The sequence below is a fragment of the Monodelphis domestica genome, chromosome X, assembly GCF_027887165.1.
Source record: "Monodelphis domestica isolate mMonDom1 chromosome X, mMonDom1.pri, whole genome shotgun sequence".
Lineage (NCBI taxonomy): Eukaryota > Metazoa > Chordata > Mammalia > Didelphimorphia > Didelphidae > Monodelphis > Monodelphis domestica.
The window spans coordinates 48,006,056-48,023,370 of NC_077235.1; the positions used below are offsets into that span (position 1 = coordinate 48,006,056).

General features: G+C 45.2%; 1 protein-coding gene across 2 annotated transcripts in view; it reads right to left on the reverse strand.

Annotated features, from left to right (window-relative positions):
• LOC130456152 (uncharacterized) overlaps window positions 1-17,315 on the reverse strand; it is a 23,587-nt gene continuing 6,272 nt past the window's right edge. The window contains exons 2-3 of one of the 2 annotated variants that reach the window (XM_056809466.1): window positions 16,343-16,478; window positions 1-4,131 (exon numbers count right to left, since the gene is read on the reverse strand). In XM_056809466.1, coding sequence (XP_056665444.1) covers window positions 739-4,131; window positions 16,343-16,408 — 3,459 coding nt within the window. In that variant the 5' untranslated portion in view covers window positions 16,409-16,478 and the 3' untranslated portion in view covers window positions 1-738. Of the gene's footprint in view, window positions 4,132-6,589; window positions 7,272-16,342; window positions 16,479-17,315 lie in introns of those variants that run through there. The other variant, XM_056809467.1, reaches the window with a different exon arrangement.

A 17,315-nucleotide genomic window follows, 5' to 3' on the forward strand; every position in this document is an offset into this window, starting at 1 on the left:
TATAGACAAGCAGGCAAAAATCATTTATTTTATTTAACAGTGCCTATAAACGAGGCACTGGGCTAAGTGCTTTACAAATAGTAAGCTATTTGAGTTCTGGGAGGAATTCATCAATGGGGTGGGGGGTGGGGGTGGGGGTGGGGGAAACTGTTGGAATGATGCTCCAGGGTGAGAATACAGCTGAGGCACAGTGTCCAAGACAGGAAAGTCAGAAGTCCTCACCAGAAGAGGACTAAAGGTTGGCTCATGTGGTCCAGGAGGAACTCAGGAGTGGGAGAAGGTGGCCAGCAAGGCAGAGACATTTCTATGGTGAGATTAGCTGAGGTAGAGTCCAAGTTCAGAAGCTCAGAAGCAGGGCTAGGAAAGGAATAAAAGGCTGGCTGCTTGGGCCCTTCCCCAAAATGGAGAACCCCAGAGGAACTCAACAGTGGGAAAAGAGGGCGACTATGATGAAGGGATGTTCCAGGGTGAGAATGCTGTTGACCCATAGTGTCGAGGTTCCGAAATCAAAAGTAGAGCAAAGAAGGGAATGAAGGTTGGCTGGTCTGGGATCCTTCCAAAATGGAGCATCCCCCGAGCCCCTTTCCCTATCAAGTAGCCACTTGGGGGGAAAAAAGGGTCCACACGGGGGAGAGACATTTCTGTATGGGACTGCAACTGAGGCATGAAGCAGATCCAGGAAGGCAATGAAGGTTGGTCAGTCAGGGCCTTCCCCAAAATGGAAGCCTTTAAAGGAACTCATCTTTTGGAAAAGCGGGGGCGGCTTGGTAGAGATGTTCCTGGGTGAGATTGTTCCTGAGGCACGGTGTCCAAGTCTGGCAGGTCAGGAGCAGAGCCAGGAAAAGGATGAAGGTTGGCTGGCCTGGGCCCCTCCCCAAAACAGATGCCCCAAGGATTCACCAATTGGAGGTGGGCACTAAGATGGTGGAGTGATGTTCCAGGGCGCAACTGAGACTCCGGCTGAGGCACGGTGTTCAAGGCCAAAAAATCAGAAGCAGAGACAGCAGGGCAATGAAGGTTGGCTGGTCTGGGAGTCTCCCCAGAATGGAGACCCTGGGAAGGATTCATCAATGGAAGATGAGGGTAAAGATGGTAGAGGGAATTTCCTGGGTGAGAATGCAGGTGATACATGGTAGCCAAATCTAGAAAGTTAGATGCAGAGCCAGGAAGAGAATGAAGATGGGCTGGCTCGGTCTCCTCCTCAAAATGTGGGCCTGGAGAGGACCTCTCCAATGGGAGATGAGGGCCAAGAGGGTGGAGGGATGTTCCAGGTGGAGACTGTACTTCAGGCATGATGTTTAATTCCAGAGAGTCAGGAGCAGAACGAAGGTTGGTAGGCCTGGGCTCCTTACCTAAATGGAGGCTCAGAGAAGACTTCACAGGTGGGAGATGAGGGCTATCAGGGTGGAGGGATGTTCCAGGGTGCAGTTGAGTCTGAAGTTGAGGCCGACTGTCCATGTCCCGAAAGGCAGAACCAGAGCCAGAGGGGGAACGAAGGTCAGTTGGTCTGGATCTTTCCCCAAGATGGAGGCCCTGTGAGGAACTCACCAGTGGGAGATGAGGGCCAGGGTGGAAGAGGGATGTTCCAAAGTGGGACTGCAGCCAAGGCATGATGTCCATGTCCAGAAATTGTGAAGCAGGGCCAGGAAGAGGATGAAGGTTGGCCTGCCTGGGCTCCTCCCCATAATGGAGACTCCCAGAAGAATTCATCAGTGAGAGATGGGGGCCAGCATGGTGGAGGGATGTTCCAGGGTACAGTTGAGATTGCAGTTGAGGCAGAGTGTCCAAATATAGATATTCAGAAGCAGAAACAGGAGGACGGTGAAGGTTGGCTGACCTGGGGGTCTCCTTGTCAGGGCGGCTCTGGGAGGCACTCACTACTGGGAGATGGGGGCCAGGATGGGTCTTCGGGTGAGGAACGGTGTATAATCTTGCTGAGTCAGAAGCAGTATCAGAAGAGGAATTAGGGTTGAGTGGCCTGGGCTCATCCCTAGCATGGAAGCCTTGAGAGGAACTCACCAATGGGACATAAGAGGCAGGGTGGCAGAAGGATGTTCCAGGATGAGAATGCTCTTGAGGCAAGGTGTCCAAGGTCAGAAGTTCTGAAGCATGGCCAGGAGAGGAATGAAAGTTGACCCGCCTTGGCTCCTCTCCCAAATGGAAGCCCTGAGAGGGCTTCATGGAAGGGAGACTGGGGCTAGTATGGTGAAGGGATGTTCCAGGGTGCTGTGGAGATTGCAGCTGAAGCAAAGTGTCAAAATCCAGAAATTCAGAAGCAGAGACAGCAGGGCAATGAGGGTTGGTTGGTCTGGGGGGCTCTCCAATACAGAAATCCTGAGAGTTACTAACCACTGGGAGATGGGGACCAGCATAGTGGAGGGAAGTTGTGGGGAAAGACTGAAGCTGAGGCATGATGTCTAAGTCCAGAAATGGAGAAGCAGAGCCAGCAAATGAATGAAAGTCAGTCGGCCTGTGTCCATTCCCCAAATAGAGTACTCCAGAGGAACTTGCCAATGGGAGATGGGCTCCAGGATGGTGGAAGGCTATTCCGGCCGGGGTCTGTAGCTGAGGCATGATGTTCAAGTTGAGGAAGTCAGAAGCAGGGCCAACTGGGCAATGAGGGTTAGCTAGTCTTGGTCCCTCCCCAAAATGGAGGTCCTGGGAGGGACTTGGGAATGGGAAACCTGAGCTAGCATGGTAGAGGGATGTTCCAGTGTGAGATGGCAGCTGAGGCATGGTACATAAGTCTGGAAATTGAGATGCAGAGTTAGGAAAGGAATGAAGGGTGGCTGACCCAGGCCCTTCCTGAAAATACAGGTTCTTGCTGGAACTAGGCATTGGGAGAAAAGGACTCCAATTGGGGAAGGAGGTTCTGGGGTGAGGCGGCAGCTGAGCTATGGTGTTCAAGCCCAGAAAATCAGAAGCAGAGACAGGAGGAGAATGGTGGCTGGCCAGACCATGTCCATCCCTTAAATAAAAAGCCCTAGAAGAACTAAGCAATGGGAGAAGTGAACTGGCATGGTGGAAGGGTATTCCAGGGTGGGACTGCAGCTGTGGCATGGAGTCCAGATCCAGAAAGTCAGAATCAGAGAGAGGAGGAGAATGATGGCTGGCTGGCCTGGGGGCCTCCCCAAAATGGAGTCCCTGGGAGGAACTCAGCAATGGGAGAAAGGGACCAGCATCATAGAGGGACGTTCCAGGGTGAGGCGGCATTTGAGCGAAGGTGTCCAAGTTTGGAAAGTCAGAAGCAGAGCCAGGAGAGGAATGAAGGTTGACTGGCCTGGTCTTCTCCTCTAAAGGGAGATTTTGCGAGGAACTTACCAGAGGAAGAAGGGAGCTGGCATGATGGAGGGTTGTTCCAGGGTGGGACTGCTGTGATGTGGCGTCCAAATCCAGAAAGTCAGAAACAGAGTCAGGAGGTGAATAGTTCTTCAGGTGGGGCCCCTCCCCCAAGTGACAGCCTTGGAAGGAATTTACTAAGGAGGCAAGGGAGCTGGCATGTTGGAGGGGTGTTTCCTGGTAGGACTGCTGCTGAGGCCTGGTATTCAAGTCCGAAAAGTCAGAAGCAGAGGCAGGAGGGATATCGTTATCCAGTCTGGGCTGCTCCTCCAAATGACAGCCTTGGAAGGAATTCACTAATGAGATAAGGGAGTTGGCATGGTGGAGGGATGTTTCAGGGTGAGACTTCTGCTGAGGCCTAATATTCAAGTCCAGAATGTCAGAAACAGAGGCAGGAGGGGAAGGAGGAGTGTTTGGCCTGGTCCCCTCCCCAAAATGGAGTCCCTGAGAGGAACTCACCCATGGCAGACAGGGGTCAGCCTGGTAGACAGATGTTCCAGTCTGAGAAGTCCACCGGTTTTTCTTAGATGAAGAGGCTGCAGGTGCCAAGGGAACTTCTGGGTTGAGACTGCCACTGTTACTCCGTGGTTCAAGGCCAGAAGGCCAGAAGTGAAGCCTGGAGGGAAATGAAGTCTGGCCAGCCTCATTTCCATTCTCATCTGGAGGCCTCAGGAGGAATTCACCAGTAGAAGAAGGTTTCTGGCATGATGGAGGGGCGTTCTGGGGCAAGAAGGTCCCAGGTGCTGGTTGAAGTTCCTGATTGGACCCGTTGCTCAAGTATGGTAGCATTGTCTGGAAAGTCAGAAGCAGAACCAAGAGGGAATTAGTAGGGAGAAAAGTCCATTTGTTTGGGAGACAGGAGAGCCGAACTGGAATTTAATTTCTGGTACTATCTGTGTGACCTTGGGCAAGCTTATTTACCTTGATGAGCTCCGCTCCGGTCCTGTCCTTGGCTGTGAAATGAGACAGATCAACTAACTAATGGCCTCTAAGGTCTCTGCTCTCTCGATATTTGTGATCCCAGGATTAAGAACCAGCCCTTGAGTTGCAATGTCTCATTTGTTAATAGATGGGTGTTATACAAGCTAATAAGCATTTATTAAGCTCCCACCAAGGGTAAATCACTGTGCTAGGTGCTGGGATACAGAGAGAGAAGGGGAAAGCCATTGCATTTTAGAAAATAGATTCATTTTGAAATGAAAAACATACTTCAGTATGATTAGACTTTGCCCTCAATTAGACACCAGGAAAAGGATGATATAAACACGGTCCAGGTAGCCTAGCAACTCGAGTTCTTGAGGTCAGTACATTTATTGTTATTTCAGACTTGCATCAGCTACGGCCAGGCCAATGAAGGACACCACAGTCGAAATGAGCAAACCGCGCACTCTTTAGGAGTGGCAAAATACCATAATGCAGTGGTTTTCTTTCCCCCATTGGTGAATGGAGAATGGACTTCCCCGGAATAAGGTACGTACAGTGCTTTGGAATTCTGTGAGGTGGCCAGTGAAATTCCACACAGAGTAGGACCCAGTTGGGTTTGATTTCCCTGAAGGTTCAAAGGGTGCAAAAATGTCCGCTTTACCCAATAGCAGAGAAAGTGGCCTTGTTACAGGCTGCCAAAAGGGGCAGCTAGGTGGCTTAGTGGATGGAGCATCAGGCCTGGAGTCCGGAGGACCTGGGTTCAAATCTGCCTTCAGCTACTTCCCAGCCATTCTTATCTTAGAATTGATACTCAGACAGAAGGTAAGGGTTTAAAAACATTTTTTTAACTTTACATCTATAAACAAAACATCTTCAGCATAGATACATAGGACTCCCCTAGGCTGGGGCTCTTAACTTTGGGTCCAATATATTTTTAAACATGTTTAATTGATAGGTATTTCAGGCTGGCAAGCAGTTTTTTGAGTGCCTATTATGTGCCAAGCACTGTGCTAAGTACAATGGAAAGCAAACAATAGATCCTGACCTCAAGAGACTTAAGGTCTCTGCTCTTAATGTAAGGGGGGAAAGGGGAGAGACACTATGTCAACAGCTATGTACACATATACATTTTACATACCTATCTATTTATATGAGATGAATTCAAGATATTCTTGTAAGGAAGGCAATAACATTAAGGACTTTTATTTCAATATAATTGGTTTCCTTTGTAATCCTATGTTTTATATTTCATACATTTAAAAACATGATTCAGAGGAGTCCAGAGGCTTCACCAGACTGCCAAAGAAGGGGGGTTCAGGACCCCCAAGAAGGTTAAGAAGCCCTGCTACAGCATGTCTATTGTTTCTCAAGCAGCCCAAAGCATCAATAGATGGATTGGAATTGGCCATAATGACGTAAATACTAAGCCTGACAGAGAAGGAGGAGTCTCTTGCTCCTAGTCATCCTATAAAAGCCATTCAATCGGGGGCAGCTGGGTGGCTCAGTGGATTGAGAGCCAGGCCTAGAGATGGGAGGTCCTAGGTTCCAATGTGGCCTCAGATACTTCCTAGCTGTGTGACCCTGGGCAAGTCACTTAACCTTCATTGCCTAGCCCTTACCACTCTTCTGCCTTGGAACCAATACCCAGTATTGATTCTAAGATGGAAGGTAAGGGGTTAAAAAAAAACCATTCAATCCCAACTTTCTCCTAAGACCCTCGGTGGCCCCTTGCAATTCCAACTCTACCACTTGTTTCAATTGAGCCTGTTCCTGTATAGGTATCCCACTACCCCATCACCTGTTCCAGTCCTTCCAGCATAGGCAAACTCCTAGGTTTGGTAATGGACCCAAGCGCATTCCTCAATGATTAACAAACTCCCATGCCATCAAACCTTCCTCAAAATCTTCCACAACTCCCCAACCACCAATACTCCACACTAAAGCTGCCTAATATGTTCTAATATTCTAATGTTCTAAAGCTGTTCTAATATGTTCTCTGGAACACCTGCACTATAGGTAACATACTTTACTATTACTATAGGTGAGAGATACTTCCCATTGCTATGGATAATTGCCATTAGCTTAAACTCCTTCACATTTCTTCCACCTTCTTGCTGAGATATGGCCCCTCCTGATGACACAGCCTCCCTGGCCACCCTCTGCTCTCACTCTTTCCTTCCTACCCCCAACTCACTCATCCTTGCTCTCCATTGCCACTTCCAGGCTCTCCCTCTACCACCACCACTCAGCTACCTCTTGCCCACCGAGATTCATTCAATACATATTTACCATCCAATAAAGATTTTGGTGGTTGTTGCCTACCGACCTCTCGGCTGCTCTCCTCCTTTCTTCAACAAGTCCGGTGCCTGGCTCCCAGCCTCTCCTCTCCCAGCTTCTGCCCTCATCTGAGGGGACGTCAATATATATAAACTCCCAGGTCATGAGCTTATCACATCCCATGATCCTCCTCCACTCCTCCTCAATCACACACAGGAATGGCCACATCCTTGACCTTGCCACCCCCCGCAAATGTACCTCCGCTCCTTCCGTGTCCATGAACTCTGAAATTCCCTTATCTGGTCACGCTCTGGACATTCCATCTCTTCCTCTGTATTTGCAACCTCAAATCCTCCCAAGGACCTCCACTGTTCTTCCCCTGCAGTGGTTACACTCTTTCCTCTCTTCTCCATCTTGCCCCCTTGCTGAACCAGTTTAATTCCACGCTGTCCTCTTGACTCCCTTGTCCCCTTTTCTTGGAGAAGATCTTTCCCTGTCAAGCCTCAACCTTGGATACTCCCACCATCTGCTGCCTTTATTTCTACTCACATGCTACTGAACCAAGCTGGAGAAATTGTGAGACCTGGCTGACTGGATCCACTACGAATTTATATTTCATCATCTCAACTGGAAGCCAAGTGGTGCAGTGGATCAAACACTGGGAATCAAGAAAATTCCCCTTCCTAGTTCAAATCTGGCCTCAGACACTTACTAGCTGTTGACCCTGGGCAAGTCACTTACTGCCTCAGGTCCTCATCTGTAAAATAATCTGAGAAAGGAAATAGAAAACCACATCTTTGCCAAGAAAACCCCAAATGAGGTCCTAAAGAGTTGGACTCAATTGAAAATGCCTAGAAAGCAACGGTAAACTCACTATCCTGCTGACCACAGTGGATCTTCCAAACCTCCCAGGAGTCCCCCTCCCTTCTCAGCTGAGAACCTTGGCTCATGTTTCAGTGGATAATGGAAGCTATTTGCCAAGAGCTTTCTGCCAGTGTCTCCTCTTTTACTTCTATCTCATATGAAGAGGTACACTTTTATTTGCCAAAGCAAACATTTGTACATGCACAGTGATCAATTCCATCCTGTCTTCTCCAGCAGGCTAGCCTATCTAACATCCTCACTCTCACCTTGTCTACTGACTGCTTCCCCATTGCATAGGAACATGCTCATGTCTCCCCCATCCTCAGAAACTTTCTTTGTTCTGTCCATCCCTGCTCTCCATCATGCTACATCTCTCCTCCCTCTTGTGGCTGACCACCTTGAGAAGGCCCTCTACAACCTCTCTGCCTCTGCTTCCTCTCCTCCTGGCTCTCTGCAGCCCAGCTTCTGACCTCATCCAACTGAAACTAGTCCTTCCAAAGTCCCCAATCATCTCTGGATTTCCCAAGAAATGGTGGCCTTTTCTCAACCCTCATCCTTCTCGACCTCTCTGCAGTCTCCGACACCATCAGACTCCCTCTTCTCCTTCCTTGATGCTCTCTTTTCTCTAGGGTTTTGTGACATTGCTCCCTCCTTCCTTCTTACCTATCTGAATCCTCCTTCTCAGTCTCCTTTGCTGGATCTTCATCCAGGTCATGGCTGTTGACCATGAGTGCTGCCCAGCCCTCTTTCTCTTCTTCTATACTATTTCACCTGGGGGCCTCATCAGCTCCCATCAATTCAACTATTATCTGTGCGCTTCTGTGTTCATGAACTCTGAAATTCTTTTATCTGGTCATAGTCTTGTCATTCCACCTCTCCCTCTACTTTTGCAACCTCAAACCCTCCCAATGACCTCCACTCCCTCTGCTCTCCTGTTCTTTCCCTGGCCATCACCCCTGCCGTGGTTACACTCTCTTCTCTCTTCCACTTCTTGACCCCTTGGTGAATGATGATGATGATTCTCAGACTGACATGTCTACTCTTGGTCTCTCTTCCAATTTACAGTCTTGCACCTTCAACTGTCTATTGGACATCTTGAATGTCCATTATCCCCATTACTATTTAATATTGTATTAGAAATAGTAGCTATAGGGGGCATCTGGGTAGCTAAGTGGATTGAGAGCCAGGCCTAGAGACAGGAGGTCCAAGGTTCAAATCTGGCCTCAGACACTTCCCAGCTATGTGACCTTGGGCAAGTCCTTTAACCCCCATTGCCTCGCCCTTACCACTCTTCTGCCTTGGAACCAATACACAGTATTGGTTCCAAGACAGAAGGTAAAGGTTTTAAAAAAATACTAGCTATAGGGGGCAGCTGGGTAGCTCAGTTGATAGAGAGCCAGGCCCAGAGACAGGAAGTCCTGGGTTCCAATCTGGCCTCAGACACTTCCCAGCTGTGTGACCCTGGGCAAGTCACTTGACCTCCCCATTGCCTAGCCCTTACTATTCTTCTGCCTTAGAACCAATACACATAGTATTGACTCTAAGATGGAAGGTGAGGGTTTAAAAAAAAGAAATACTAGCTATAGCAATAAGATAAGACAAATAAATTGAGGGAATAAATACAGAAAAAAACTATCACTTTCTGCATATGATATGATGGTTTATTTAGAGGACTAGTTGAAAATAATTAGCAACTTCAACAAAGTTGCAGAATAGAAAATAAATTAAGTAAACCATCAATATTTCTGAATATTACCAAAAAACCCAGCAGAAAGAGCTAGAAAGAAAGATTCCATTAAAAACTGCAAAGTATAAAGTACTTGGGAATCTTCCTGTCAAGACACACAGGAACTATATAAACATAATTACAAAACATCTTCACACAAATAAAGGTAGCTCTAAATAAATGCAGAAATACTAATTGTTCATGAGTAGACTGAGCCAATGTCACTTAAATGACTTTACTTATTCAGTACTGTACCAATCAAACTACTGCAAGATGGCTTTATAGAGCCTGAAAAGCAATTCATCTGGAGGAACAAAAGGTCAAGAATATCAAGGAAATTAATGAAAAAAATGGAGAGGGAAGCGTGCCTAGTAGTATCATATGTCAAACAACACTGGAAAGCTATAATCGTCAAAACAATCTGGTACCAAATAAGAACTAGAGAAGTTGCTCAGTGGATCAGATTAGGCACACAATATACAGAAACAAATGAGCACTCAAGTGTTTGATAAACCCAAAGATCCCGGATGTTGGGGCAAGAGCTCACTACTCAACAACAATTGTTGAGAAAACTGACAAGCAGTCTGGCAGAAACTAGGTATAGACCAAGAGCTACTGCCCTCTACCAAGATAAGCTGTTTTAGACATAAGCTAATTAGTGGAGCCCGGAACTACTAGAATCAGATGGCAAAATAAAAGCAGAAAGAATCCATTTATCACCCCCGGAAGAAACTCCAAAATGAAAACTTCCCAGAACGTCACGTCTAAAATCCAGAGCTTCTGGGGGAGTAGTAGGTGAAGTCTAGGATCTTAACAATAGGCTTCTGTTTCCTCATGGTGCCCCCACAGACATGAGCATCTCAACAGTCACCAGGAAGAAGAGACTCTACTCTTCATGCCAGGTACAACCTTGCTTTTCAGAAGGGAACTTCTGTATGTACAGCATCCTTGCCATTTGCCATTTGGAACTATGCCCACAGGGCCATAAAGCTGTGACTATACTCTTTGACCTAAACTACTAGGTCTGTATCCCAAAGAGATTCAAGAAAAGAGAAAGGGATCTAGCTGTACAAAAATATTTCTAGCAGCTCTTTTGGGGGAACTGAAGGGATGCCCATCAATTGGCAAATGGCTGAACAAGTTGTGGTATATGATTATGATGGAGTATTATTATGCTATAAGAAATGATGAGGGGGCAACTAGATGGTTTATTGGATTGAGAGCCAGGCCTAGAGATGGGAGGTCCTGGGTTCAAATCTGGATTCAGATACTTCCTAACTGTATGACCCTGGGCAAGTCACTTGACCCCCATTGCCTAGCCCTTACCACTCTTCTGCCTTGGAGCCAATACACAGTATTGATTCAAAGATGGAAGAGAAGGGTTTTATATATTTTTATATTTTATATTTTAATATATTTATTTTTATATATTTACATTTATATAATATACATATAAATATAAAACCCTTACCTTCCATCTTGTAGGATAATCCACTGTGAAAGATTTAGCTATTCTCAGCAATAAAATGACTCAAGACAACTCCAAAGAACTCATGATGAAAAATGCTATCTACCCCCAGAAAGAGAAGTGAAGAATTCTGAGTACAGACTGAAACATAATTTTTCACTCTGTTTCTTACTTCTTATTGTTTTTGCTTTTTTTTGGCAACATGACTAATATGAAAAGATGTCTTGCATAACTTTACATATATAATTGATACCATATTGCTTGTCTTTTCCAAGGAGAGGGGAGGGCCACAAGGGAGGTAGAGAATTTGGAACTTATTTGTTTTAAGAGGAATGTTAAAAATAAATAAATAAATGATGCATGCCCATAGCTGTGAAAGGGATGCGGTCTGCTTCTCTAATTTTTTTATGCAATGCTTTTTTAAATGAAGTTCTTGAATCCACTTAGACTAACACTTTACTCCATTTCTCACAATACATTCTAAGTCTAATTTCTGCCAGATTGCTTTTAAGTTCTTACCAAATAAGCAGTTCTTCAAATTGTGGTATGTGATGGTGATGGAATGCTATTGTGCTTTTCAGAAAAAGCTAGAAAGGTCTACATGAACTGATGTGAGTGAAATAAGCAGAACCAGTGGAACATTATACACAGTAACTGAAATATTGTGAGACAATCAAATGTGAGAGACTTTGCTACTCTCAGCTTTGTGATGATCCAGGACGATTCGGACGGACTTAGGACAAAGAATGCTCTCCACCTCCAGAGAAAGAACTGTGGGAGCAGGAATGCAGATAAAAACACATGATTTATCACTTGTTTATATGGATATATATTTTGGAGTTTGGGTTTTATAAGATTATTTACTCATAAAAATGAATAACATGGAAATGGGTTTTATGTGATGATACATGTATAACCCAGCAAAAAATAAAAACAAATAAGCAGTTCTTTACTAAGTAATTGATGTTTTCCAGTTTGGTAAACATTGGGCGACTGACTTCCATTCTTTCTGCTTCTCCCTGGTCTAGTCTGTTCCACTGAGCTATCTCTCTATTTTTAACCAGTACCAAATGATACTGGTGACTGTTGCTTTATAATATAGTTTGAGGTCTGTAAGTGCTATTCCACATCCATCACAACTCTTTTCTTGATTTCCCTCTAATTCTAGATCTTTTATTTTTCCAAATTAATTCTGTTATCTTACTAAATTTATGAAAAATATTCTTTTTTAGGGCAGTTAGGTGGCATAGCAGATATAATGCTGGGCCTGAAATCAGGAAGGCCTGTTTTCAAATCCAGCCTCAGACATTTACCAGCTGTGTGACCCTAGGCAAGTCTTAACCCTGTTTGCCTCAGTTTCCTCAACTACAAAATAGCTAGAGAGGGAAATGGCAAACCACTCCAGCATCTTTGCCAAGAAAACCCCAAATGAGGTCAGGAAATATTGGACACAACTTAAAAATAGCTGAACAACAAAGTGCTTTTGATAGTTTGACTGTCATAGCATTCAAACTATACAGTAACTTTGGAATTATTGTCATTTTCACTATCTTGCCATAGCCCAGTACTGAACGCAGAATATTCCTTCACCTATTTGCCAGTTTGTACTTGTTTAAGGAGCATTTGGCAGTTGACTATATACAAGTCTTTTGAATGTTGGGGAGGGGGGGGCTGATCCCCAGCTATCGTCTGCATTTTGTAGTTCTTTGGAATGGGATTTTCCATTCTATTATTATTGCCTCCCAGGTTTCATTCTTAATCTCTAGAAGTACTGCTTAAATTTGAGGGTTTATTTTGTAGCCTGCAATTTTGCTGAAGCTACTAATGTCTCCTTCAATATCTTTGCTGATTCCTTAGGATTTTCTAAGTAAACCACTCTGTTATCAACAAGTAGGGATCAATTTCTCTCCTCTTCATCTTTTGTCCCATTTCTTTCTCTTGCCCTATGACTACTGCTTAGCATTTCTAGCACTCTATCAAACAATAGTGAGGAGAGGGGTACATTGGGTTTTATTAGGAAAGATCCTACCTAGTATATCCCCATTGTATATAATGCTTCCTTTTGGTTTTATGTAGATGCTTTTTATGATATTAAAAATAAAAGGATAATAATGATAGTTAACATTTATGCCAGGTGCTGTGCTATGCAGTTTATAATTATCAACTCCAGGAGGTAGATGCTATTATTATCTCTCTTGTACAGATGAGGAAACTGAGGGATCCAGAAGTTAAGTGACTTGCCCAGGGTCACACAGCTAGTAGCCACATTGTAACTCAGGGCTTCCTGACTCCAGGGCTAGAGCTCTCCTGTAGCAGCTAACTACATGCTCCCCCAAGATACTTCTAGTCTATACCAAACATGAATGAGCATTATATTTTGTTAAAGGCTTTTTCTGTATGAAGAGAATCAGATGGTTTCAGATGTGAACCATCTTTGCACCCCTGGTATAAATCCAGCCTGGCCAGAATGAATGATTTCTTAGATTAACTGTCTGCTGGATAGGATTTCAGTGAACATTTTGGAATTAATATTCATGAATGTGGCAGTCTGTAGTTCTTTGAGGCTTTATTCTTCCCTGGCTTGGGTACTGGGACTATATTTGTCTCAGAAGATGCATTTGGGGGGCAGCTGAGTAGCTCAGTGGATTGAGAGCCAGGTCTGGAGATGGGAAGTCCAAGGTTCAAATCTGGCCTCAGACACTTCTCAGCTGTGTGACCCTGGGCAAGTCACTTGACCCCCATTGCCCATCCCTGACCACTCCTCTGCCTTGGAACCAATACGTAGTATTGATTCCAAGATGGAAGGTAAGGGTTTAAAAAAATGGGGCAGCTGGGTGGCTCAGTGGATTGAGAGCCAGGCCTAGAGATGGGAGGTCCTAGGTTCAAATCTGGTCTCAGACACTTCCCAGCTGTGTGACCCTGGGCAAGTCACTTGACCCCCATTGACCATCCCTGACCACTCCTCTGCCTTGGAACCAATACGTAGTATTGATTCCAAGATGGAAGGTAAGGGTTTAAAAAAATGGGGCAGCTAAAACTGGAAAATGAGGGGATGCCCATCAATTGGGGAATGGCTGAACAAACTGTGGTATATGTTGGTGATGGAGTACTATTGTGCTAAAAGGAATAATAAAGTGGAGAAGTTCCATGGAGACTGGAACAACCTCCAGGAAGTGATGCAGAGCGAGAGGAGCAGAACCAGGAGAACATTGTACACAGAGACTAATACACTGTGGTATAATCGAACGTAATGGACTTCTCCATTAGTGGCGGTGTAATGTCCCTGAACAACTTGCAGGGATCCAGGAGAAAAAAACACCATTCATAAGCAAAGGATAAACTATGGGAGTGGAAACACCGAGAAAAAGCAACTGCCTGAATACAGAGGTTGAGGGGACATGACAGAGGATAGACTCTAAATGAACACTCTAATGCAAATACTATCAACAAAGCAATGGGTTCAAATCAAGAAAACATCTAATGCCCAGTGGACTTACGCGTCGGCTATGGGGGATGGGGGGGGGAGGAAAAGAAAATGATCTATGTCTTTAACGAATAATGCTTGGAAATGATCAAATAAAATATATTTTAAAAAAATGGGGCAGCTGAGTGGCTCAGTGGATTGAGAGCCAGGCCTAGAGATGGGAGGTCCTAGGTTCAAATCTGGTCTCAGACACTTCCTAGCTGTGTGACCCTGGGCAAGTCACTTCACCCCCATGACCTAGCCCTGGAGCCAATACACAGTATTGATTCCAAGATGGAAGGTGAGGGTTTAAAAAAATGTCTTTGGTGTGCCTGGTACTTTCCGCCTTTTATTTTTTATCTTTATTTGTTTTTAAACCTTTATCTACCCTCTTGGAATTGATACTGTGTATGGGTTCCAAGGCAGAAGAATGTTAAGGGCTAGGCAATGGGGGTTAAGTGACTTGTCCAGGGTCCCACAGCCTGGAAATGCCTGAGGCCAGATTGGAACCCAGGACCTCCTGTCTCTAAGCCTGGCTCAATCCACTGAGCTACCTAGCTGTCCCCAAATACTGTCTCCCTTTTAGAGAAAAAGTTGTATAGTATTGCTTTTCAATTCATTTCTTCTTAAGATTAATAGAATGCAAGCAGATTCCATCCTGCTCCAGGCCCCTCTCCAGCCTTCTTTGACTCTACAGCATTGCCTTGTACCCATACCCCATCATCTCAGTTTTTCAGCTACACCCATATGGGCCTGAAGTACTCTCTGGAACAACTCAGCCAACTTGAACTCCTTCCCTAGTGAGTAACAACATTCTTCTGTCATTCTCCCCCCATCCCAGTGATTCTGTACCTCCTGCTGCCTTTGTTCAAAACTCTCATGTCCCAGTGATAGAAAACTTCCCATTTCAAAGCTTCCCACCCCTTCCACTTTCTTTGTACTCTTTGCAATGCCCATTCCATGATTTCATCTGAAATCTCTGTTTCTTCCACCTTTTCTTCCACCTTCTTGCTGAGATATGGCCCCTCCTGATGACACAGCCTCCCTGGCCACCCTCTGCTCTCACTCTTTCCTTCCTACCCCCAACTCGCTCATCCTTGCTCTCCATTGCCACTTCCAGGCTCTCCCTCTACCACCACCACTCAGCTACCTCTTGCCCACCGAGATTCATTCAATACATATTTACCATCCAATAAAGATTTTGGTGGTTGTTGCCTACCGACCTCTCGGCTGCTCTCCTCCTTTCTTCAACAAGTCCGGTGCCTGGCTCCCAGCCTCTCCTCTCCCAGCTTCTGCCCTCATCTGAGGGGACGTCAATATATATAAACTCCCAGGTCATGAGCTTATCACATCCCATGATCCTCCTCCACTCCTCCTCAATCACACACAGGAATGGCCACATCCTTGACCTTGCCACCCCCCGCAAATGTACCTCCGCTCCTTCCGTGTCCATGAACTCTGAAATTCCCTTATCTGGTCACGCTCTGGACATTCCATCTCTTCCTCTGTATTTGCAACCTCAAATCCTCCCAAGGACCTCCACTGTTCTTCCCCTGCAGTGGTTACACTCTTTCCTCTCTTCTCCATCTTGCCCCCTTGCTGAACCAGTTTAATTCCACGCTGTCCTCTTGACTCCCTTGTCCCCTTTTCTTGGAGAAGATCTTTCCCTGTCAAGCCTCAACCTTGGATACTCCCACCATCTGCTGCCTTTATTTCTACTCACATGCTACTGAACCAAGCTGGAGAAATTGTGAGACCTGGCTGACTGGATCCACTACGAATTTATATTTCATCATCTCAACTGGGCCCCCTCTGTAGTAAAGCAATCCTTTAACACCTCCCTAATAGATGCACTGGGCTGCTGAGTGGCACAGTGGATAGTGCTGGGCCTGGAATCAGGAAGATTCCTCTTCCTGAGTTCAAATCTAACATCAGACACTTAAAATCCATGTAAACCTGGGCAAATCACTCCCCCCTCTTTGACTCAGTTTCCTCATCTGTAAAATGAACTGGATGAGAAAATGGCAAACCACTCCATTATCTTTGCTAAGAAAACCCCAAATAGGTCAAGAAGAGTCAGAAAGGACCCAGTATATACAAACCACAAATATACAAATCACTGAGCTAAAGCTTGGGGTCACAAATAGAAGACAAACCCTGTTCTCAAGGAGCTTGGCAATCAGGATAGCCTATCACTCTGTAGATACTGAGCAGGGCATCCAGCCACACAGCCATAGTCTGTGCTGGGCCCTCAGATGTACCAGATTAAGCGCCGACTCACCCAGGAGACCATGAGAGCTGGCAGGTCTTCCTCCAAGCTGTCAGAGTAGTCTGGGGCTCTTAGCATGAGGGTCGAGACTCAGGCGTTCTCAAGATGGTGGTCAGAACCTGGAATCTTCTGCCTGGGTCCAATGCGCCTAGAAGAAAGAGGAAAATTAAAAACCACTCAGGCCTTCAAGACATGGTTTAGGCTCCAGGAGCAGACAGAGATAGACTTTTTTAGATACAGCCACTGTGCAAATGCTTTACCTGACTATGGTGATCTGTGAGCAAGGAGGATTATTTTTTAATTGGGGGAAGAAGGGATCAGGAAGGAAGAGAGAAACTAGAAAAAGAGATGCCAAAAAAAGAAAAAAGAAAAGGAGAGAAAAGAAAAGTTGGCTATTGTAGGTGAATGGCATTTGCTGTTTTATATGACTATATGCGTATGGAATGTATATGATGTTAGTTCTCTATATTCATGAGATATCAGATACTTAAGCAAAGGTATTTTCCCCAGAAGATAGCTTCCCTTGCATTTCTATTGTATGTGGGAAAGCATCTCAATTTCACTAATCAAAATGATCTATTTGAGTTTCATTAATTGCCTTTACCTTTTGTTTACCAAACCCTTTATTTTACACATGAGGGAAACTGAGGCACAGAGGAGTAAGAATCAATGCTTTTGTTACTACAATGTGTCACTTCTGGGGATAGAAAAAGAAAAAAAGTGCTTCTCCTTGAGATTTAGGTAAGACAGGCTTGCCTTCTGTCTGTCCCCAAAAGATCCCCTTTCTGCATTTCTTCACTGGCCCTCTATAGTTGCCTTCATGACTCCCAGACTTCTCATAGTGCTTGACTCAGAGCTTTCCCCAATTCCTGATCCTATCCACACTTTTCTTTCTCTACTGTTACCATGTGATGGTCATGGTGACTAATAATAGTAATAGCCACACTACCTTTCCTTTAAGCTCCCCCTACAACCACCACGGGGA